The 26,770-nt window shown below is 21.9% G+C and overlaps 6 protein-coding genes across 6 annotated transcripts; 4 read left to right on the top strand and 2 right to left on the bottom strand.

Annotated features, from left to right (window-relative positions):
* Positions 1 to 1,427: 1,427 nt before the first annotated feature.
* On the top strand, positions 1,428 to 2,809 carry PY17X_1036900 (conserved protein, unknown function; the record flags this gene model as incomplete). Its single annotated transcript, XM_022956342.1, has 2 exons — positions 1,428 to 2,580; positions 2,745 to 2,809. 2 exons carry the CDS (start codon positions 1,428 to 1,430, stop codon positions 2,807 to 2,809), a joined length of 1,218 nt encoding a protein of 405 aa, XP_022813394.1.
* A 2,617-nt stretch (positions 2,810 to 5,426) lies between these two features.
* On the top strand, positions 5,427 to 6,779 carry PY17X_1036800 (plasmepsin IV; the record flags this gene model as incomplete). Its single annotated transcript, XM_722561.2, has 1 exon — positions 5,427 to 6,779. The coding sequence occupies one exon, from the start codon at positions 5,427 to 5,429 to the stop codon at positions 6,777 to 6,779; it is 1,353 nt and encodes a 450-aa protein (XP_727654.2).
* Positions 6,780 to 8,272: 1,493 nt separating this feature from the next.
* On the bottom strand, positions 8,273 to 12,472 carry PY17X_1036700 (AP2 domain transcription factor AP2-G2, putative; the record flags this gene model as incomplete). The annotated part of the gene is made up of 1 exon (XM_722562.1): positions 8,273 to 12,472. The coding sequence occupies one exon, from the start codon at positions 12,470 to 12,472 to the stop codon at positions 8,273 to 8,275; it is 4,200 nt and encodes a 1,399-aa protein (XP_727655.1).
* A 6,156-nt stretch (positions 12,473 to 18,628) lies between these two features.
* PY17X_1036600 (conserved Plasmodium protein, unknown function) lies at positions 18,629 to 18,904 on the top strand (the record flags this gene model as incomplete). The annotated part of the gene is made up of 1 exon (XM_022956341.1): positions 18,629 to 18,904. The coding sequence occupies one exon, from the start codon at positions 18,629 to 18,631 to the stop codon at positions 18,902 to 18,904; it is 276 nt and encodes a 91-aa protein (XP_022813393.1).
* A 1,035-nt stretch (positions 18,905 to 19,939) lies between these two features.
* On the bottom strand, positions 19,940 to 23,149 carry PY17X_1036500 (FANCJ-like helicase, putative; the record flags this gene model as incomplete). Its single annotated transcript, XM_722247.1, has 1 exon — positions 19,940 to 23,149. One exon carries the CDS (start codon positions 23,147 to 23,149, stop codon positions 19,940 to 19,942), a length of 3,210 nt encoding a protein of 1,069 aa, XP_727340.1.
* Positions 23,150 to 25,088: 1,939 nt separating this feature from the next.
* Positions 25,089 to 25,601, top strand: PY17X_1036400 (conserved Plasmodium protein, unknown function; the record flags this gene model as incomplete). Its single annotated transcript, XM_022956340.1, has 1 exon — positions 25,089 to 25,601. The coding sequence occupies one exon, from the start codon at positions 25,089 to 25,091 to the stop codon at positions 25,599 to 25,601; it is 513 nt and encodes a 170-aa protein (XP_022813392.1).
* Positions 25,602 to 26,770: the final 1,169 nt, after the last annotated feature.

Raw genomic sequence — 26,770 nt, 5'->3', positions numbered from 1 at the left:
GCGCACGCTGGTACATTATTTTTAAGTTCTTCAGAAATTGAGGGCAAATTATGACAAGATAAATATTAGAGAAATCACATGTTCGTATAACATATACATATATATATATATATATATATGCATATATTGAAAGGAAACAATTTATATTTTTTAAATATATCTACAAACATAAATTTTCGCACGATTTACATATAACTCATATTTTTGTTTCCTAAATATGGGATATTTAAAAATGTGCTTTTACCCTATATTATAAAATTATTTTTCAGGCAAAATTTTTTTTTATAAACAAACAGAAACCACTAATGTGGCAATTTCACGCCAAACAAATATTTTTAAAAATGCATACCCATGCAAATTAATTTGTAAATGGCTATATTAGCTCATATATGTAATATTTTTTTGTTTCTCTTTAAAATTAATTTGGCGATATAATAATCATACGAATGCTAGACAAGCTTATAAAGGGATAATATTTTGTTTGAATAGTATGTAAATTTTAAAGAGAATAAGACAAGATATTCTCAAAAAAAATAAATAAAAACCTCCAAAATTAAATTAATTAAATGATATAAGATTAATTAAAATACAAACATATATAGAACAAGTCTACATAACGATATTTAAATAACATCATGAGACAATTATTATTTCAATTCTTTTATTTAAAAATATGTCCATTTAACAGTATAAAATTAAGTTAATAAAAACACAAATAGTAAACATATTGTAAAAAAAAGTGATACATGATTTTCATCAAATTTTTAATGTGTTGGCTTTTATAAATAATTATATTAAATTATAAAAATTAATTCTTTATATATTTCCAAAAAATGCATGTCGATTGATTAAAAAATTATAAATATGCAACTAGCTTTATACTAATTATTTTTTACACACAAAAAAAAATCTGACATGTTCATATAACCTTTTAGCACACCAAAGTCTATTTTTTATGGTTTAAAAAAAAAGAGAAAAAATATATATATATATATTATGTGACCATACAACTTTTTATGCACGGCAAGGTTGATTTTTGATGATTTTTAAAAAAAAAAAAATATATTACGTGGTTATACAGCTTTTTATGCACAGCAAGGTCGATTTTTTGTAATATTAAAATAATATATATATATATATTATATATTATATATATTTATTTTACATATTATTTTACATATTATTTTACATATTTATTTTTCATATTTATTTATGCTTGTTTGGTTATAATTTTTTATTTATGGATATTTATTTATACGTATTTATTCATTCTGTCTTTTTTAATTAAATATTTTCGTTTGTTTTACAAGTATAATATGTGTCTATTTCCCAACTCGCAACCACATTACGTTATATATTAAAAAAAAAATTTTAATCTTCGAAGCATCAATCTCATACATTGTTGCAACAAAACTTATTTACGAAAAATGGACGATAGAAATACGCAAGTTTCAATTAATCCATTTCAAGCAGCCCCTAGTAATGAAAGTTTCGACGTGCCTGATAGGTATATCCTTTCAAATAAAGCAAAAATTTTTTCCTCGACATATTTTTTTGATGGAAATTCATGGACAGGATTAGAGAAACCGTTATATCTTAAAAAAACGATATTCGATGATGATAGACTTCTTCAATTAAATCCTGTTAACGAAAAACTCCCACCGATTGAATTAGAAGCATCTTTAAGTGGAAAATATGATATTAAAGTTTACCGAAATCGTGAAATCATATTAGGTATTGAAGGAGAGCAAAAAATATTAATAAAATTGCCAATTACAAAAAATATTATAACATGGAATAGTTCTCAACGTTTACCAGTATTACCAAAGGCATGGAGACCAACTGTTTTTGTATTAAACTCGTGTAATATATTTGTTAGAATAATCCCAGAGAAATGTTTAGTTATTAGCAAAGTTAATAGTGCGGATTCTTTTAAAGTGACATGTATTGATTACTATGAAGGATTTTGTTGTTGTAACCCTGTTACCAATTTGGCTTTATTATATGGGCAATATGAACAAAATCAAGTATTTTCCATTATGAAATTACCAAAGCTTCCTTCCAGTAATGGGAAATATAGCTATTTTTTACAATTTTTTTCATGGGGGACAATGATTATACCCAAAAGCGTTGAGGTTATTAAAAGTGGAATTTGTAGTTTTAAAAAAAATCCAATTGCTTTATTAATTATCCCCCCAAAGATACATATCTATATAGAACTAAAATCATCTTCCCCAGTAGCTGACACATTGGAATATAAAAAGGATTTTCTTATTACAGCAAGGAAACCAAATATTACCGATATAGAATTTTATTTAATTATTCAAGATCAATTAACTATATATGAATATTCTTACGATCTTCGCATAAATAAGGATAAGGCACCAATAGCTTACTTAAATATTCCAATAAAATTTAAAATTGATAAAGAAGAAAGAGAGAAAAAAAAAAAACAACCATCACATAAATGCAAGTGGACCTTTATTGATTCAAAAGAACAGAAAACTATGAACGATGTATGTGCCCATGCAGAACATATTATGTCACCAGACTTAGCATGCATATTCGACGCTGAAACAGGTTTGATAAACATTCAAAAAAAAATTACCATGTTGAAAGTGTGTTATATATAAAAACTTGTATGACATAATGTATCATGATTTTATTAAACGAGTATATATTATCATTTATACTTTACATATATATAGACATATATACATACACATTTATATTTATTTATATAGGAACGTACTATTCCACAGAATATGGGATAAATTATTGCAAAACTTTTAAAAAACTACAAAAATAGGATCATAGACTAAAATCCGAACAAGAATTCGCATATATATGCTTGCCATATAAGACATATGTTGCCCACAATATGATTGATAATAATGCTTATATTTTTCTCATCATATTTATCAAATTATTATTATTGTTTATAATTGTGCAAACAATTTTAATGCACACTGCTTGAGATGTGAAAATGGGTATACCCCAATAAAATATATCTTTTAAATAAAACATATGGGCACATTATATATATTTTATTTTTATATGTATATGTTTATATATTTATTTTATCATTCGATGTTATCTATTTTTTTCCTAAAAAAATATATTGGCTCTTTGTATAACTTACTATACATGCATAATATATTGCCATAAATTTTACATAGTAAGAATGTTACATATATATGCATTATTTGTGTGCCATCATAATTATAAAATAGATTAAGGCATATTTTATATTTTTTCCTTTTGCCTTTTTTATTATTCATTTGATGGAATACTTAATTATTTTGCATCCATTAATTTTTAGATTTTTGTAAATATGTTTTCATTCAAATATAAGTAAATAACAATTATATCATCTTATACCAAAAATAAATAATATATAGAGTCGAGACAAATGTTTTATATTATACTAAATGGGTTATTTAAATTGGAAAATAAATAAAAAATTAGTAAATCATAGTATAACATAATAAAGAGGATATTAGAATAAGGGGAATATTAATAAAATTAGATTTACTGTTATCATTAGGTTTCAAAAAGCGAAATTAAAAAAAATGCAATACTTTTTTTATTATGGAAATATTTTATAATAATTATGAGCATAATTTTTTTATAGAAAATTTATGTAGTAATCTAAGATTCATGCTATAAAAATGTTATATTATTTTATTTATTAGTATATATATATATATATATATATATATATATATATAATGGTGTTTTACACTACAATATAATTAAATATACCTATATACTTATTACTAAAATGTAATGATGCAATATTTATTTCCATTTTGATCTTTATTTACCCTATGTTTTTTTGTTAGCATAAAGGGGTTCCCCGTAATATTCTCTAAAACCTAAAAATACTAGGGGGGTATATATACCATTACACATAATACCGTATTATATATAATAATAAATGAGGGAAAATAATAATTTGTGGTGCATTTCCTTTATTACTTTAGAATTTATGTTCTTTAGGAAACATAATTGCTTTTATCAAATAGTATATGCGCATTTGGGGGGGGGAGTCATATCCCACATCTTTTATTTATTTTTTTTATCGTAACTTTTTCTAAAAATTATATGTAACTTAAAATAATATTGCGTATTAAATGATATATATCCCTCCTTATACTTTAATTTTAATATTAATATATTTCTCAAAATATGACGCCCTTAAGTATTTTTATATGTCATTATATTATATAATAATTAATTTTATACCTTTTTTTATAAGGGCAGGCATGATTATTTTTAAATATTTATTCAAAGAAAAAAATACTAACTTTGTCGGGTACTCAGAATTTCAATATATTATACTTCTTACATATATTTAAACTCTAAAGTAAAAAATGCTAAACAAAAAATAAATAAAATAATAAATAAAATAATAAATAAAATAATAAATAAAATAATAAATAAAATAATAAATAAAATAATAAATATAAATAATAAAAATTAATAAAAAGTAAAGGCAATAAACAAAATATTTTCATAAGCTGGATCAAAAAAAGCTATATTAAATATAAACTTTTTTCCTATATGCATATATATTTTTAAATTTACAATATTATTATATAAAATATATATTACTTTGTAAAATATATACTTCAATATAGTTATTTTATAATATAATTATCTCCCTTTTCTACCCCAGACGTTTTTTACGGCTAATTAAACAAATTTTAATATTTTTTCCATACTTTTTTTAGCCTATATATATAGTTTAGGAATATACATATAAAATAATAATTTACATTTTTTCCTGTAAAATTATTATTCCTTTATTAATATAATATTATCAAAATTAAAATAATAATATTTTTTTTTTTTTTTAATTTATATGTTTTTTTGTTATTATTCTGAAAACAATACAATTATATTTTCATTAATTAAACACCATTTTATTATTAAGAATTAAAGAATATTTTAGGTAAGTTTAAACATTAAAATTAGTTAATGGAAAATCTCGATTTTTTTTGGAATGTATATTTCCCTCATGGCCTTTAAGAATTATATATATATATATATAGTTATATTTTTTGGGGAAATGTGAAGCATTTGAATAAATTTCCCATATAAAATAATTATTCCCCTTATTAAAGAGATTGGGAAAATTGTTCACTTTGTATTATACACTCATATATGTATATACTGAGAATGTATTTGTTATTCAGTCATTCATAAAGTATATATATATATATATATATATATATATATATATATATAATGGCTAAATGGGGAGGAATACATAAGTTTTTTTTTCATTAAAATAAAATATTTTTTTGCTATTAATTTATTTTTTTTTATATGATCCACGTCATTATTTTTACATTATTATGCTTTACAACATATATATATATCCAATTTTTTTTTTTTTTTTTTCCTTTGATTAGTTCAAGATGGAATATTCCGAAAAAGAATCAAACTACTCCAACGGACTGATGCGAAATGGTTCGGCTTTTGGGCAATTAAAATTTGATAACATAAAAAGCTTTAAAATTCAAAAAAAATTTCAAGCATTATATTTTATTATATTTGTTTGCATAATTGGATCCATATTTGCATATTTGGTTGGAAGTAATTACTATTCCACCAAAACCACCGACATAAACAAAATTATTGCAAACTCCGAATATTTAACAATTCGTACAAAAATCGATAGACCACGTGATAAATTATTAAAAAAAGTAATGAACCAAAATGTATCTAATTACATTAAAGAATCATTCAGATTATTAAAATCAGGTTTATTAAAAAAAGAGCATCTTAGTAAATATGATGATGGTATTGAATTAGAACAAACCATCGGTTTAGCATTTTTTGGTACTGCTTCATTAGGAGATAATAAACAATCCTTTACATTTATCCTTGATACTGGTTCATCTAATTTATGGGTTCCAAACACAGACTGTAAATCAGGAGGTTGCCCATACAAACACAGATATGATTCATCAACATCACATACATATGAAAAAGATGGTACACCAGTAAGTATATTATATGGATCTGGTGGTATAAAAGGTTTTTTTAGTAATGATATATTTACTATTGGACACCACACAATACCATATAAATTTATTGAAGTAACTCAAACTGATGATTTAGAACCAATTTATACTGCATCTGAATTTGATGGTATTATAGGATTAGGATGGAAAAGTTTAGCTGTTGGAAATGTAGAACCAGTTATTGTTGAAATGAAAAAAAGAGGACAAATTGAAAATGCAGTATTCTCATTCTACTTACCAGAAGCAGAGAAATCTATTGGATATTTTACAATTGGAGGTATTGAAGAAAGTTTTTATACTGGTGATCTTACCTATGAAAAATTAACTAATGAATCATATTGGCAAATTAATTTAGATGTAGCTTTTGGAATAGTAACTCTTGATAATGCTAATATCATTGTTGATAGTGGTACAAGTGCTATCACAGCTCCATCAGATTTTCTTGAAAAATTTTTAAATACCATAATGAGTATTCCAGTACCTTTCCTTCCATTAAGAATAGTTTTATGTGACGATCGTAACTTACCAACTCTAAAATTCACATCTAAAAATACAACATATACTATTGAACCAAAACATTACTTACTTGAACTTGACCCAATGGCCGAAATATGTGCTGTAGCAATTGTAGATGTAGATATTGATCCAAAAACTTTTATTCTTGGAGATGTATTCTTTAAAAAATACTACACCGTTTTTGATTATGATAATTCAAGAGTTGGTTTTGCACTTGCAAAAAACTAGATGAAAATAAAAATAAAAATAAAAAAAATTATATATGATATATTACGCATACCATAATATGTCTGCTTTTATATATTTTATGTGAATATAATCATATATTTTTTTTTAACAAAAACAAAATTAATACCATAAGGTTAAAGAAATTTATCCAATAAATGGATACTATAATATTCACATTAATATATATATCATACAAATAATAATATGCTATTGAAAACATAATTAGTAGTAAATCACCCTTTTATAATTCTTTTTAACGAGTATATCTTTTTAAGACCTTTAATTAATTTTCACTATTTTATGCGTTTATGTACGTATATATATAGCCATAATTGGCATCTTTTAAAATGAATTTTTTTTATAGCCCATTTTTTAATATTCATGGAATGTTTATTCATTTTATTTTTAAATGAATATTGTTGCGGCCCTTTTTATATTTCATTAATAGTTTGTATATACGATAAACAAAAGGTGTGATGTAAATCATAAAAAATAGACAATAAAACCGACTTATAGCTTATTATATTTGAAATGATAAATATTTACTGAAAGTTAAAAAAAGAAAATTCTTTAGAACCATAGAATCTTTTCTTGGTTTCACCTTTGCTGGTGAGGATGAACATGTTCCTTATTATTTTATGCACTTGATAAAATGCTATGCCTATTTCGATACCTCTTATGGTACCTCTTATGACGCCTTTTATGACCCCTTTTATGACACTTTTTTTATGACACCTTTTATGACGCCTCTTATGATAGTTACACATTTGGGGGCATGTGGGAAATTAAAAAATATCAGCTCTCCATGAGCATTTGCCAAGTGTAGCATAAATTCGGCATATTTGATTTGTAGAAAAATATTATATAAAATTTTATTTATTATATAAAATTTTATTTATTATATAATAATATAGGAAAGTTTAAATCGTAGAACCATTGACATTTTTTATATATTCTTAAAAAAAAGGATAATAAAAAAAAAGTAGAAATAATAAAAAATAATAAACAAAAAATGAAAACACTGAAAAAAACCATATCTAAAAAAAAATAAAAGAGCAATATTATATTTATCTAAACATTTATTTGCATATATCCCTACGTCTTATTCGCTCTTTATATACTATATCATCAAATTTTGACATAATCCATTGCATCTGTATGGGGTACATCAACTTATTGCAATTATTTGCATCTATGCATATTTATATGCCTTTATATATTATATAGATTCTTAATTTTGTGAATAAACAACTAGAGGTTCTCTACCATGGGTTCTAATATGACGGATAGTATTATATCCAGATATAGGAAGAACATGTATATATAGCAATATATGCTCCTCAGGTTTTTCTAATTATTATGAATTGTACAATTTTGGTGAGAATAATTTATTTAATTAAAAAAAAGGAAAAAGTGAAGTGTCTGTGTCCAAACACAAAATATTTATCCAAGGACATATGGAATATATATATACATTGTGATTTCTTACTCATTTAACAATCATAAAAATTTTTGATTTTTCTTTTTTTTTTCGATTTTTTTCCAGGAGGATTAATATTATTACTAGTTATTTTTTTTTTGTCCTCATTTAGAAATTCTTTGGTATATTCTTTTTCCATTTGTTTTCTATATGCTATGCATTGTTGTTTAACATTTTCAATTTCTTCATATGTCATATTTTTTGTAACTAAAAATCTTTTTGCTCTTCTTTTTCCTCCACTCACTTTATATTGAGCAGTCCAACTACTTCGGCTTTTTTCAAAATAAACACCTGACACTCCAGTAGGTCCAAAAACTTCTCTTAATTCTTCTTGATCTAGACTTGTAAATTTTTCTAATTTCTTAACTCTTGGAGATTTTATATCATAATTTGATCCATATGTTGATTTCACTGATTTATTTTTTTGTTCCATTTCTTTATTATTTAATAATTTATTTCTTCTTAAATTTCGCAATTCTCTACTTGTTAATGTTGGCTTATTATTATCACCATCTTTATTATTATTATTATTATTAAACGTTTCGTCATAATTATTTTCTGACCATATTTTATTTTTTTCTTTATCTATACCTTTATTATTTTTTATGTAACATTTTCCATTTCTTTTAACTTCCCCTCCATAACTTCCTCCTCCTATATCAGTTCCATCCATTTCATTTTTACATCTGATTCCTTCTGTTTCTGAATTGTTCATATATAATATTTCACCAAGCATTTTATTCATTTGGTCAATGTTATTTTTTTTTATCATATAATATTCATCAGATTTAACATCATTATTAAAACATAATTTATAATTTGAATTAAAATTTTGTGATGTACTTGCAATATTATTACAGTTACAAAAAAAATCGCTTTCTTTTATAAACACTTCGATTTTATTATTTTCATTATAATGGTTACTATTTGTTTCAAAGTTATCATATTGTGCTCCTGAACATACAGAACAACATTTTGTTAAATTTATAGATGATATTTCTAAATTATAATGATCATCTTCATTTTTATTTGTATCTATATAATACATTTCATCTATTACTCTTGTTTCATTTTCATCATCATCTTCATTTTTTTCTCCATCATAAAATATCGAATTTAATTTTTGATTTTCAAAAATACCTGTTTTTAAAATTATGTTATTTTCTTCATTATTGTTTATATCAAAATATTTATTTTTACCAAAACTTGAATAATATCCACCATTTTCTAAACCACCATGAATATTCCATCCTTGTCTTATTAATTTACCTTTTTTATTTTCAAGATAATAATATAATTCATTTAGATCTGCCATTAATATATTTAAATTATTTAATATTATATTGTTTGGTAAACTTTGACTTGTTTTTAATTGATCATTCAATTTAGGATTATTTTTATCTTCTTTCAAAAAACATTTTTCATTTTCATCATTTTTATCATTTTTATTATTTTCATCATTTTCACCATTTTCACCATTTTCGCCATTTTCATCTAATAAATTATATTCCTTTTTTATATCATTTTTATTACAACTTTCACCGCTTTCTCCAGATATTTCAAAAGCCTTTGTATTCATATCTTCTACATTTTGGTCTGTTCCTAAAATATTATTGTTGCTATCCATCAGTCCATTACTTTCAACATAGTTTGTACTTATTGCACAACTACTGTCAAGATTTTTGCTGCTATCAAGTGTATCCCAATTTTTTGATCCACTTTCGGGACAAACCGAATCAGCACCTCGACAGTCATCACTATTTCGGCAACCGTCACTATTTCGACAGCTCGCCTCCTTGTTATCTTCCTTTTCCAATAGTGACTCTTCTTCTGTTTCATTTTCTGACATAGGGGGAATGTTATCAGACGTATTGTTATTTTCGTCATTTTTGTCATTTTCACAATTTTTATCATTTTTTTCATTTTTTTCATTTTTGCCAACACTTTGACTTTTTTCATCCAACAAATTGCTCCTATTTTCCAGCATCCCATCATTTGTTGTATTACCAACTTGAGCACTTTCAATATGATTACTTGAAATTGGTTCATTTTTATTTATTATAAATTCTTTGTTTGAATTACCATCAAATGTTGTAGCTAGCGAATTTCCATCGCTTCCAGCATTAAAATGATCTTGCCCTTGTATATTTTCGCCATGTTTTATTTGATCATTTTTGCAAGCATTCTCTTCATTTTGGCCACCATTCTCTTCATTTTGGCCACCATTTTCTTTATTTTGGCCACCATTATCTTCATTTTCGCAAGCATTCTCTTTACCTTCCGTTTTAGTAATCATCAAAATAAAAGTCTCAACAAAACTATTTACAAATTTTTCTGTTATTTCTTTTTTAAAATTATCACAGGAAAAAAAGCTAGTGTCTTTATACTTTTCAACAAAAGATGTTATTTTATTTTTATTTAAATAAAATGAATTCAAATTTTTTGTAATATTTATCATAGTAGGTGAATGTGTATTAATAAATAATTGTAACTTTTTTTTAATATCTGTTTTATCTTTTTCAAAAAAATTAAAATAAGTTGAGCATGTGTTAGTTTTATTTTCATATATATGTTTATATGGATTATATATAAAATTGAAAAATTGAGATTCTTCATTTTTACAAAAGCCATTATATAAATAATTATTATTTTTTATATCATCATAATTTAATAAATTATTTAAATTGTTTTTACATTTATAATCTAAGTCATTATTAAACAAAAACATATTTTTATTGTCGCTTTCGACATTACCGGAATCATTATCTTTATTATTTTTATAACTCGACAAAAAATAGTCATTATATTCTTTGTTATGAGTATTTTCTAAATTTTTACTAAAACATTTTATATTTTCATCATTTTCGTCATTATTTAATTTAGGTTTTTTATTTTCTAAATTATTTGATATTTCATTTTTTTGTTTTCTTTTTTTTTTCTCATCGTCTCCTTTCCTCAAACTTATATTATCATCTGTTTTATTTTGAAATTGTTCATAATTTTTTAATTCTGAAAAGTTGTTAACACTCATATAATTTTGAGCATCTGTGGAACGACTTGAATTTCTATTTTTGTACGAAAAAATTGATAAAGAGGAAAATATTTGAATACTAATTAAATTAAAGTATATATAGCATGAAAATATAAATTTTTTTAACAAAAAAAAGTACATATATATATCATCTTTACTACATAATATTTTATATAAATGATAATTAAAATTTGACATCGGCCCATTATCTGTGCATATATAAATAGAACACCATTTTTTTTTCTCAGTAAATAATAATTGATATATAGTTAAACAATTTTCTTTTATCATTCTAATATCAGAATTATATGGATTTGATGTGTAAATAAAAAATCGGCAAGAATCACCAAGTTTTTCTTCATAAAAATTTTTTATATTTTTTTCATTATTACATGTGCTTAAATCTGATGCAGTATTGTAGTAATACATTGGTTTGTTATTATTATTATTATTATCATCATTTTCTTCTTTCTTTTTTTTTGAAGTGTCATAACAATTTTTATTATTTATATCACATTTGAAATGGAAGTTTAAATCAGTAGTTATATTGTTACATGGTTCCTTTATCGTGGTATTGAAATGTTCATTACTTCCTTTTATAGACTCTTGACACAATTCTTTAGAATCATTTTCATGTTTTTCTGCCTTCAAATTAATATAATTTCCTACAATGCAATTCGTTTCGTTATATTTATCATCATCACCGCTTTCATTTTTGCCATTTTTATCATCATTGCTTTCATTTTTGCCATTTTTATCATCACCGCTTTCATTTTTACCATTTTTATCATCATCGTTTTCGTTTTTACCATTTTTACCATTTACATCACTTTCAGATTGAAGGAAATTATACTTATCAGTCTGATTTAGGCCCACGTTTTTGTCTGTATTATTTTTATTTATATTATTGTCTACAGTTTGGTCAGTAATAATATGGTGTGTTAAGTTTAATTGTTTATCTAAATCTTTGGATAATTCTTCATTTTGTTTTATTTCTTTATTATCCTGAACTTGTTTTAATACATCATTTTTTATATCGTATTTTTTATCACAGTTTTCATTAGTTGATGTGTTATTATTATCATTTTCAGTCGTTTTATTTTCTTCCTCTTTTGGATTATTTTTTATATTATTAATTATATTCAAACATAAATTTTTAAATTTACCTGATGTATTTATCATGGTGTTTATGCATTACATTTTTAAAGTTTATTTTTTAGAAAATAATAAATGTAATTCCTCAACTATTCATATAAATATATTGTATATGTTGTATATATTCTTATGCAAAATGATAAATATATGTATATAAATTGATTGCGTCAAAGGACGATTACTAATAGAATCGTGAAAAAAAAAAAAACAAAAAAAATATGTGTACCAAAAATAACGGTGCTAGTATTTTAAAAACAATACAAACACACATATATATAACGCATCTTTAATTAGATATAATAATGCATAGCGTAGAATATAAAATATATAATAAAATATTTACATAGAAATAGTACAACTATTACAATATTAAATTTGTCGAAAATATCACAAGGCTTGGCCTTTCTAGTTTTCATATACTATTTCAAAGGAATTATTTTATACTTAACTTTATATATCTATTAATACAAGATTGTTCTTTGAAAGAAATATATATAATACATACACATATAATACATACATATATAATACATACATATATAATACATATATATATAATACATATATGCATATTTATATATATTTTTATAATGTTGCAACTCAATATGCATACATATAATAAAGTAAACACATATATATATGCATATATTTATATAATAAATTTGTAACTACTATTTAATTCCCTATGACATATACAATGTAAATTCTATATATCTATAATCTGCTACCAACATAATTTTTTTTTCTTTTTTGTTCATTTTTCTATTTTTTTAATATGAACAATTCGAAAAAAATGTTACATAAATGCAAACGTATATATGTATAATATATATAATACATATATAATACATATATAATATTTATATAATACATATATAATATATATATATATAATATATATATGCATATTTTTTTTTACATAAACAGTTATAGTATAGTACGTACGCAGATCAAATGAATTAAAATATTCATTCTGGATAAGTATGCAACAAAAGGAACCAGCTTAAAATATGAGCAAATTATTTATTATCAAAAATATAAGTAATGTATATATAATTCCACTTTTTTTTTGTTGTTTATCTCTATGCATTTATTTTACCTATTAAACTGTAGAAACAAACCAATTATACATTTACAAAACAATATATAAATTATTTAAAGCATATGCATATAACATATATAGAGAGAAAGAAATAAGTATATAGATGTATAGAACATTATCTGTACAGATACAAAAATTAACTATATATATATATGTATATATATATATATTATATATATTAAAACAATTTGAAAGTTAACTATTTTATAACCAATGGTTAAATGAAGTTATATATAAATATGTTAAATAAGTAATTGCATTTTAATTTTAGAAAAAATGCATATAATAAATAAAAAATATATATAGATACAACTACATACAATCATATTTGTATGCACATGGTCATATAATTTTTAATTGCATATGTATATATATATATATATATATATATAATGTATCTACCATTTAAATATGTAGTTGTCAGTCTTGAACTTAATAATTTTCGATATAATTTAAATAGAAATAATTTAAGAATTAATTATTTTATATTAATTTAAAGAACGTTTAGGAAAAAATATATAATTTAAATAATATATATAAACCCCAATTTTCAAGATGGGTTATTATATTAAAACTGTTTAAAATCGCTATAACACAAGAAAGGATGAAAAAGGGAATATAACATAATATATATATATGTATATATATATAAATTATTTATTATATATATATGTATATATATATATATATATATATATAGCATGTGCAATAATATATATAATAGCTACTTATAAATATGTAGTACAACTATCGGTTAAAACTTAAGATATCAAATTATGTAAAAAAACAGAGTTCTCAAAAAATTGGAAATTTTAATATTTAAATAATATATATATCATAATATACATTTATATTATATCTTATTAATATTTATCTTATTTTATATGATGATAGTAATTTATCAATATATGCAAATATATTTTTATACAACAGTGCTATTATATTTTCTATGTTATAGCTCATGAAAAAATGTTAAGAACCGTTTGCATATTAAAAAAAAAAATGGTTAAAATAATATTATATATTTATTATAAAAAACACTGCTTTATTGCTATTATGTATCAGCTAATTATAAATCGTCGAATTTGTAAAAAAAAAAAATAAAAACAAACAAATAAACAAAAACAAAAGGAAATATATATCCTATTTTTTATGGCTTCAAATCTACATGCATAGATAGATAAATGTAAATATGTACTCTTTTGAAATATTAATTTTTTTTTTAATTCGTTTTAATTATTTAGCTGCAACCACAAATATATATGTATATATTTTATTATTTATACCCATTAACACTTTGATGGAAATAAAACCATACAATCAAATATGTTAAAATATAATTATTCTGCATCAAACTTATAAGGGAAAATCAACTATATATCACAAGTACGCATATATGTTCATTTGTATTTTATATTCATTATTATGATGCAACTTAATAGGGGACTGTAGTTGATTTGGGCACATATATAATAAATCGGCTGGAAAGCAATTTATACAATTTGTACAATTTATACAATCTATATAATGTATATAATGTATATTTATGCATTATATGTACGTATTAATATGTATGCATTCGTATGTATATGCATGTATCATGTAATGAAAAGCTAGGCTTCTATTACTCTCTAAACAAGTTTTAATTATTTAAGTACCTTATCTTTCCTTTAAAATACAAAATTCAATGAATTATTATACGTGTATTATTGTATATATGAAAATATGTATATGGAGATAAACATATATGTATGGGTATTCATTTATTGATATATACATATGTATGTATATTATGTACATATATTGAGAATGAACAATGCGGTAAAAGAAAAAGGAAAATATATTATAAGAAATTGGATAAAGTAGCACACCAAAAAGGGAAATTAAACATATTAAATTTATGTATATTATTATTAACTCACGGTTTAATTACATAATATTTATAATACATATTTGTGTGTGTATATTTATGGCATTTAGTAATCTATAAAAAATTTGGAAAATAATTTTATATATTTTTTTTTTTTTCTCTACGTATGCTTAAAAACAAACAAAAAGAAAAAAGGGAAAGCAAAAAAAAAAAAACAAGCAAAAAAACGAAATACAATAAAAAAAAAATTCATTTAAAATTTGCAAGTTTGTATATGTATGCTATATATAAAAGTGAATTTTTATGAAACGAAATGAAAATGCACAAAAAAAAAAAAAAATAACAAAAGTATTCCAAAAATAACACTAGGACTATATGAAAAATAATAATGATATATACGTTATCAAATATATTATAAAAAAGATACAGTAAAATAATATACCCTCACCATATGTTATGCCTATTATTATATTGTATCTTTTTTATATTATTTTATTTGTAGCTTGAAAAAAAAGGAAAACGGTTTCTTTTCTATCCTTTTAGAAAGATTGTGCAAAAAAGGATATATGAGGCATATATATATATATTGTTACAACTTTAAGATAATTCACTATTATTTTCTATATTTTTACTCACTGAAATATATAAAACATAATATTATTGATATATGTATTTACCACTTGTAATTATGTTATCATCATCATTATCACACCCTTTATATCAATATGTATTTTTATGTAGAAAAAAAAAAAAAGAAAATATATTTACTTCCTCAAAATACGAAATACATTTAAATTTCAAATAATAAAATTACATATGTGTTAATTAAACTTCATTAAAAGTGAGATACTTTTTGCTCGTGCATTGATTTAAAAAAAAAATGGAATGAAAAATTATATGAGCATGTATTGCATATATTATATATATGCATAATAACTTATTTCCAGTACACAAATTTTCCACAATTCAAAAAAAGCATATATTCCCAAATAAAATGCACAGATTTATTTAAAAAATAAAAGCAAAATTCTTTGAAATCTTAAGTGCATATACAGAATGCAAGGTTAAATCAATATTATGTGAAAATTATTTATTTCCCCAAGTGATTAATTTTTCATTTAAAAAAAAAAAACTCTCCTTTTTTTTTATGTACATTCATATTCGAACGCTTATAGACATTCTTAAGTTATACGTTCCACTCATATATGTTTTAAAAAGAAAAGAAATTTTTGTATACCTGCACACATGCGTACATACACAAATAATTGCGTTGATATTTCTATGTGTATTCCATTTATGTGTAATAAATTAGCCAATATATATACATATATATCTGCTTATATCTATCATCTATCTATATATCTATCTATATATATATATATATGTATAAATATATGCAATATATGCTTCTTTATGCTATGTGTTGCCTTAACACAAAGCATGCCCATTGCTATCCATATAATAATCCTTACATAATTTACAATGCTATTAAAAAAAAATGTATATTTATATATACATATATATTTCTCGGCTTTGCATTCTCATTTCACATACAGTATTTTTATTATGTTCTTAAAAAAAAATATATTTTTTAAACATTATACTTTTCCCAAGTATGGAACTACAAAAAACACCATCACAAAAACAAAAGATTTTTCTAAAAATATTAACGCAAATTTTTAAACACATAAATACAATAGGTTTATTAAAAAAAAAAAGAAAGAATAAAAAAAATTACAAAATGAGATATGAACCAAAAAGTATATTCTTCATATATTTTTTTATGATAGTATATTACTATAAAAACACATTACACATAGGTTTTAATTATATAATATCTTTTTTCAAATTCTCAAAATAAATAATTATTTTTCTTGTTTTTTCCAATAATTTTATGAGATAGTTTTAAATAATTATATATGATTTTTACTTATTCATTATTATCAACATTATATATTCCTCAAAATCTTATATGAAGGTATAAATGTTTGTGTAATTTAATAAGTTCTATATATTTACAATATATCTCCATTTTAATTTATAATCATTATAAGACATATATAATATTGTCTATATTATATATATATATTAAAATTAATAAAAATTGTAATTTATCCCTTTTGTTTTTTAAGAAAAAAAAGTATAGCTATGGATATTTATTATCTCATAAAACCATTCCCCTTTTATGATATGATTAGTTATATTATTTTTTTTTAAAACTAATTCAAATATAATATAATATAATAAAATATAATAAAATAAATACAATTTGTTCTTACATTATTTTAATATATATTTTTACACACCCTTTAGCGTCAACAATTATCGTCAAAATTATTTTAATTTAATAAGTTACAATTCACTTTGTTGGTTTTTTTACATAAACACTAAAAAAGTGAATAAAATATAAGCTCCAAAAATATCGATAATTTTGGAAAAAAAATTAAAATTAGTTTATAAAAACAATCATACATAGTAGCTATTTTTTTATTTCAAATAATAAATTATACATTTTATTTTTCATTCTTTATTATAATAAAAGACATGCCGATTTTGCATAAAAAAAAAATTTAAATTATTTTAAGATAAAATAAACAGATTATAAAAACGAAATATTTAACATTTTAATATATATAAACACAAATTAAGCTCAAAAAATACAACAGAACTTATCTATTACTTTTTTTTAATTGCAAAAGCTTCAGATGTTTTTTTTTTCACACCAGTTTTTATTATAAATATTTGTGCTTTTTATTTTTCATTAATTTTAAATTTTTTTTATAATTTTTTTATAATTTTTTTTTTGAATTTCGAAATTTATAAATAATAGACCTTTTGTTAAGCAGTTTAAAAAAAATTAATTGCCAAAATTTAATTAACTAAATTTAATTAACTAAATTTAAGTTGTTTTTTTTATTCCCTATTTTTCTCTAGTTTAATAGCTATATAAGACATGGGGAAGACTATAAAAAAAAGCATATGTATAATATAACTTTTTTGAAGGAAATTATGTCAATTTTTTTTTTTGCTTTAAAATACACCATTTTTATAATGTGTGTATAAATATTATTCAGATATAGTATTTCTTATGTACATAATAAATATATAAGTATATGTAGAGACAGGAATAAATAAATTTTTATAGATATTAATATATCCACAATGAGAAAAGGAGAATTTTTAATGAAATTAAATAATATAAAAATATTTTATGGCTAATAAAAAAATAATAAAACCACATAATGTGACAGAGGAATACTTATTCCAAAATATTGACCATGGAATATATAATGTTACCGATGCTCATAATATATTACTAGAAGAAAAAAAAAAAAAATTTGCTCAAAAATATGAAAATAAAAGAGAAGGTAAAATTATTGATCTTCAATACAACATGTTTATTTCATTTAAATTGTCTTTTTTCTTTTTTTATATTCATATTTTTGTCTTACAACATTTTTACAGAATTAATACGCATCATAAATAATAGCTTAGTGGAAAATATGACAAATGATGATTTAAAATTTACATTTCAAAATACCAGCCAAGAATCGGATCTCTCCATTGAACCTCAAAAAAACTTTTATGAGTATGCGAGTTCGATATATCTATACTATGGGTAATGAAATAAAGAGATACAAAAAGCGATGCAAAAAGCGATGCAAAAAGCGATGCGGAAAACGATGCGAAAAGCCCATACACATATTACTTCCTTTTCAATACTAAACCAATTAGACATGTTCTTTTAATTTTTTTTTCTTAGATTTTTCAATATATTTATTTTTTCCTTTTTTTTGGTATTTATTTTTTGCATTTTAATAGCTTCAATAATATCAATGTTAAATGTACTCATTAAAAAATTGAAAAAAAGGAAAAAGGTAATTATATAAAATATTGCAGATAAAAATGTGTAATCATATTGTAGACGCTTTTACAAAATTTATTCTCCATGTACTATATCTACATATATATTAATGGGCGTATTTTTTATTGTACAGGTGAAGAAAAATAGAAAAAGCGAAATAAATGCGATTCATGAAATAATATAATGACCACCCATAGTTATCTATTATATTAATTGGCTCACTTTATTTACAGAAACTTTTATAAAGGTTCAAACATTTTTAAAAACGATTATATATTATTTTTTTTTGTAAAAAATAATAATGTATATCAACTTTCCATAATATGCAATATATTTGTGTCCTTATACATACAAATATATGTTCATAAATTTGTTTATTTTAAGGGGAATAATCCTATAGTATATCGATTATTTTTGTTTATTCAGTGAATTAGTCACCCATTTTATTTTAGTGCATATTTTATACATGCATTTAATTGACATAAAAAATAACTATGTGTTACAGAAACCGTAGAAAATTTTAAAAAAAATTATTTCAATAATGTTTAAAAAAATAAAAAAAGAGAAAAAATGTTAATAAAAAAAGGAAAGACATATGCATAGATATGACTCGAAACGAGTTCGATAATCTATTAAGTCTCCTAACTAACCAAAGTATTATATCCGTTCAATTTTTTTGAGCCTGTAGTTATATACATATTTTTCCAACTCCTGAAAATGGTTTGTCTTTTCTCTAAACTTCTTTCTAATAATGAAGAAACACTTTTCTGTTTGTTCTGCAGGGAAAAAGTTATTAATAAGTTTAATAACAAGTTCCCAGATATTTATTATTTTTTTTTCTGGCATAACAAGATGAAAATTTATCGGCGCATTTTTTATAATTGTATTGTCATCGGAAGTTTCATTTTTTTCTGATTCACAATTTTCGAGAATTAGATCGAAAATTTTACTTATTAATAATTCGTATTTATTTTCATCATTTTTTTTTTTTGTTTCTTTTATTAGTTCAAAAAATTTAGTATATATATCTTTCGAAAATATTCCTCTAAAAGCTGATATCAATGACTTTGCATCATCCAACTTTGCATTATTTTCTTCATCATCTTTTGTTTTAAAAATTTGTTTTTCATCATTTGTACTATCTATATATATATTATTTTGCGCTTGTTTTCCTTTTGTTATATTTTGTATCATACTAAGTATTTTAGGCTGATTTTTAATTTTTTTTGTAGGGTTAAAAACGAATTTATTTTCTGAAATTCCATGTTTGTTTTGTTTAGTATTTTGTATATAACAGTCTTGAAAATTTTTTCCAATTTGTTTCATAATACTACTTTCTTCATTTCCACCTATTTTATTAAAACTGTCATTCATTCCATAACCTCCATTTTCTTTTTCACCAGATCTTTGAGAATTATTAATATTTGCTTGCTCCGTTTTCAAATTATTTATACCTTTAAAAAGCTCAAAAAATTTTTCAATATCATTTTGTATTTGATCTATATCTCTATATACACGAAAATGAGCCCTAACCCATTTAGAAATTTCTTTAATTCTTTGATTATTCGAAAATCGAGAATCAAGAAAAAGTATTGCTCCATAGTCATCTTTATGTCTAATAACCCTACCAATAGACTGGTTAATTGATCTCATAGCTTCTTCATTATACCATTTATTTCCTTTAGATGTATTATTATCATTATTTGTTTCACTCGAATTATTTGATTCAGTTATTTCGGATTTAAAATTATCTAAAAATTCTCTTTTAAATATAATTTTACTATCATAGACATTACCATAAGGTAATCCACAAATTATAACACCCCTACAACAATCATCTTTAAAATCTATTCCTTCTGATATTTTTCCTCTACATACACCCATAAGTATAGCACCTTTTCTTTTTTTTTTTATTATATTTTCATATTGAAATAATATATCTTTTAAATCAGCTGCTTTATTGGGTTCAACAAATATTGTTTTATATGAGTTTATTTTATCAAAAATTTTTAATTTTTTCCAAGTTGCAACAGTTTCGGTCATAGAACTGTAAGATGAAAAAAATATTAGAACACCAAAAGGTATACAAGCAATTATATCAAATATACAATTGCCTAAAGCTTTTATATAATTTTCATTAGATCTATTTTCATAAGTAGATAATAATAATTGATTATTATAATGAGTCATACAACCAACAAATAGTTGATGCGATTTAATAACATGATCATTTTCTAATATATGATGAAATGAAAAATAACTTCCACTTAATTGTTTTGAAAATGGTTCTACTGGAGATAATGTTCCAGATGTTACAATTATTGAATTTACTTTTTCTTTTATTATTCCACATAAGCTAGCTGTTGCCGAAAAACATAATAATGATATAGTTTTACTCATAGTATAATTATTTTGATTATCATATCCAATTTTAGTTTTAATTTTTGTAAATTTTTTCATATGATCATAAACTTTATTTGGATCATTAGAATCGTTATATAATACTTTTTCTTCATTAATATATAATTGGAAATATTCTATACAATTTTTAACTATATCACTAAATAATATGCTAAATGCTTTTTTCACATTATCTATAGTAGCTATATATTTATTTACATTTTTTACATCCATTTGAGATAATTTAAAATCGTTAATATATTTATTTAATAATTCTATCATATTTGATAATAAATTATTAAAATTTTCAAAATTACTTTTACTAATATTTATATTATTATTTTCAAATATATCAAAAATTTTATTTCCTTCATATGTTTTATGTCTTTCTTTAATTTTCTTTTTATCATTTCGTTCTAATCGTTCATTATCTAGCCATGTAATTAAACTATTAATACTTCTATTCAATATAAATAATTCATCTACATTTATTTTTTCTTGAATTTCTTTATCTATATCATTAACTTTTTCTAATATAGTAAGAGTAGCTTTTATGCTTTCTAAAAATAAATTTAAATCAGAATCTCTTATTTTAAATGATACAGCTTCTTCTGCAACGTTTTCAATATTATGTCCTTCATCAATTATAATAATACAATTTTCTAAATCTAATTTTAATATTCTTCTTGTATTTTCTTCAAATAAATAATTATATGGTAGTAGTATAACATGACATTCATTTTGAATTTCTCTAGTAGCATAAAATGGACAAAAGTGAATATTCTGTCCAACAGAATTATTTCCTTTTCCAATTTCATTTAATGTTTCAACATCCATAGGGGTAGTAAATAAATGCTTATATTTATATAAATGTTTTAACCCATTATGATACATACATTCTCCACTTTTTCTAACTCTTTTACACATATTATTTAACATTGTACCTTTGCAATTGTAACTAATATTGTGAACACATAATTGATCTCTTGATCCTAATATTGTTGTTAATAATTTGTATTTTTCATTATTTTTTATGAAATATACATTTTTTAATTCTTTAATTACTTGTTTTAATTGACTATGTGTTCTCGATGCATATATTATTTTGGGATAATCAGCTTTTATGGCTTTTTTAGGTCCATTATCATTTTCTTTGAACCCAAAGGAAACATTTGATTTATTTTCTCGTATATTTATGCTTTCATTAAAATGCCCTTTTTTTTCTAAAACATTTACCAAATAACTTATACTCGCACAAAGTAAACATAATGTTTTACCTGTACCGGTAGGAGATTCTAATATTGCATTTTCTTTTTTTTTTAATGCATTTAAAACACTTAGCATATAATTATATTGGCAATCATATAATTCATATGGAAAGCAAACTTCTACATCATTAATAGTATATCGATGAGTTACATCATCCTTCTTTACTATTTTGTATCTCTTATTAATTTTATTCTCCATTTTATCTATTCGCTTCTTTGACACATATTTTTATATTCGTTTATTTTGGAATTTATTTCACATAAGCATATATATAATGCACAAATAAGAATTATCTTATACTTATAGATGTGCTGTATTTTAGCTGAAAAAGGCAATTGCCTATTTAATTATTACTCTTCCTTAAATATTTTACATCTGTTAATTTTTATTTCATCGATTTTGTATTTTATCGTATTCTAAAATTTATAATTATTTATTTACAAATGTGTAATGGCCATAAAATACATATATATGTGTATTTAAACTAACCTTATCGCAACAAAGACTAGATACAAGTTCCACACACATATGATCTTATATCAGCGCTTTCACGAATTTAAGTTTAAAGCGCGTTAAAATTTATTTTATTTTTATCCTAGATATTACTTAAAAATTACCTTAAAAATTATCTTTAAAAGTACCTTAAAAAAAAATTTTAAATTATCCTAGAACATTGGATACATTTGTTTTAAATCATTTAAAGCTTATATACTATATGCTCATCTTTGCATATTCAAATAAATGTGAATAAATAATTAAAACTTAAACGTGCATATTAAAGTATATAAATATTCACATATATGTACGAAACAAATGGAAGACGAAATACCTTGAAATTTTCCTGTCTCGAAGATATTTATTTTTTCTCATTTTTTTTTATATTTTATTCCTGATTCTCATAATGAAAAATTCAAAGCGATAAATATTTTATTTGAAAATTAAAAAAACGGAAAAAATGTTTAACATGTCTAACATACTATATAAGTTAATACTATTTTTTTTTACATATCTCCATACAATTTTGGAATTAATTATATTTTTTTATCAAAATTTTTGATTGTTATTCTGTTATTTAATAAAAAAATGTAATAATAATAACTTTGAAGTATCAATCTTTAAAAATTACATAATATTTTAATAACTCAAAATTCAACAAATAAAGATATTCCATATAATATTTATTTTGTTTGTATTATTTGTGGTCTTTATATTTTTTTTGTTATTTGGGACTTTAAATGTTACAAAAAAATACCCATGTGTATATGCATAGTAATACTTTTATAATATAAAAAATGAGGGCTTAAAAAAAAAAAAAAAAAATATATATATTATATATATTCTAAGACATTCTGCATCAATTCAAAAAGCATACTATGCAATTGCCTATGCTTAATAGGCTACATAACATTAAAAAATTATCCAATTAATGTTGAATCATAATAACTATCCACAAATAAATAAATAACCTTCATACATATTTTATTTACAACTGGTTATAAATTTGTTTATCATTATGAAATATTCAAAGTGTATATATAATTACTTAAAAAATAAACATATATACATGTGTATATTCTTTCAAAAAAATAATACACAAGTATGCTTCATTTATTTTATCATAAAAATGTATTTATTTATAATATACAATCTTTCCTTCTACAACCATACTTTAATAAATGAAATTATTTAACAAATGGCCAATTTTAAATATAATTTTTTTTTCAATATATAATTATTAATTTATATATATATACACAAAATTTCAAGGGCAAAATAATATGGATACGATGTGAATAATTTTTTTTTTTTTTCAATACATAGGCAATAAAGGGCAATCTTATAAATTTTTATATACATATAATTATGGGGTAAATATTCTATATGCATGTTCTTATTATATTCTCAATTTATATATTTATTCTTTTTTTTTTGCTACCATTTTTTTTTAAAAAAGAAATAAAAAAATATAATAAAAAAAATACAATTTAAAAAAAACATATTTTGGTAAATCTTATAAACTATAGCTAAATTATTTTTAATAATTCCAGTAATTTTAATCGTTTTAACAACTTTAAGAAATCATAATTTTTACCTGTTTTAAGAATACTCAACTATATATAATTTAAAAAAATATAAAATGGAAGTTTTGATTAAAGAAGGAGATAATCAGCATAATACTAGTATTAATGGTGAAAATGAAAAAAATACTTCAAATTATAATGGCGATTTAAATAATAACGAATTACAAAATGAAATTAATAAAATGATTGAAAGGAATATAATATATTTAGATAAAACAAATAGCGAAAACAAAAAAAAAAATACCAATAACAATACAACAGGGGTAGCTAAATCAATAAATAAAAAAAGTAAATTGAAAAATAAACTACAAAACGATAAATTAAAGAAAAAAATAAAAGCAGGAAATGATTTAGAAAAAAAAATGTTAGAAGAAATTAGTGAAAGAAGAAAAAAAAATAAAATTAAAAAGGAACAAAAAAAAGCTCAAAAATTAGAAGGAGAAATAAAAGTGGGAAATATGACTGTAATTAAAGACATTAAAAAAATTAGAAAATGTGATAAAAAGACAAAAAATAAAATATTTAAATTATCATCTGATGCTATTCGTAAAATTATTAAAAAGAAATAAAACCATAAGAATACTAATTAGCATGTTATATTCAATATTTTTTGTAAAATTGCAACACATTTTTATCAATTTTTTATTCCTAAACATAAGTTGTATAATAGTTGTACATATATAATACAGCTATTGTCTCACCACCTAATTTTTTTGGAACTTGGGAACAAAAACAAAAATGTCTATATAACTACATTTGTTTAAGCTATGTAAAATTAAGATAAGCACATTCGCTAAGTTGTTATGTATTATGCTTTCCATATTATATTGTTTTATATTGTTTATTAATATTTGTATTATCTTTTACTTTTACTTGATTATTTTTTTGTTATGTTTCAATTTGATGCGAATATCCGCATTTGTAAAATTATAAAACTGTATCAAATTTAGTATTTGCATATTAAAATAAATTAAAACTCATAAATTATGAATAATAATAAAACAAACTATATTATTATATATCATAAATAATATAATCACCATCATGCGCTATAATTTTTCTTTTAAACTAATAAGTTAAAGGAATACATGAGATAAATAGCAATAGTGATTGTATTAATTTATCTAAACAAAAGCATAAAGCAATCATATAAACATACAATCACAGCATATGTATTTGCTAAATCATTAATTGTTCATATGTCACTCATTCTACGGGGGTATGCTGAATTATATATATATATATACATACATACATATTTTAGCATATTTCCCATTTTTATTCATTTCCCATATTGCCTGTTTTGGGTTTTGAATAACTAATTTTTTTATTTTTCAAACATTATGAATTTCATTTAAACATGGTTTAACAAAAAAAGCGAAATATAAACAATGCACATGAAAAAAAATACACATGGGCATATTATATTGTTTTATGCAGCAACCCCATATTTTCCTTTATATTTTTTTTTTATCTTTGAATAGCCAAAATATGGATAATATTAATTTATTATATATATATTTTTTATTATAAAACTTTGATTAAAATACATTTTTTGCATTAATTTTTTTTCACAATTTTAATAGTAAAAAAAGTATAGAAATATAACTTTTTTTTTCTTGATCATATTATAATATACTATGTATTTTATTACGTATTATATTTATTTATATATGCCTATAAAATAAGGGCACTCATAACCCCCTCAAGTTACTGCTGCTGCTACTAAATATACGCA

The sequence above is a fragment of the Plasmodium yoelii genome (assembly GCF_900002385.2).
Source record: "Plasmodium yoelii strain 17X genome assembly, chromosome: 10".
NCBI classification, from domain to species: domain Eukaryota; phylum Apicomplexa; class Aconoidasida; order Haemosporida; family Plasmodiidae; genus Plasmodium; species Plasmodium yoelii.
The sequence above is the reverse complement of the archived record's forward strand: the minus strand, read 5'-3'. Positions and strand labels throughout refer to the sequence as shown.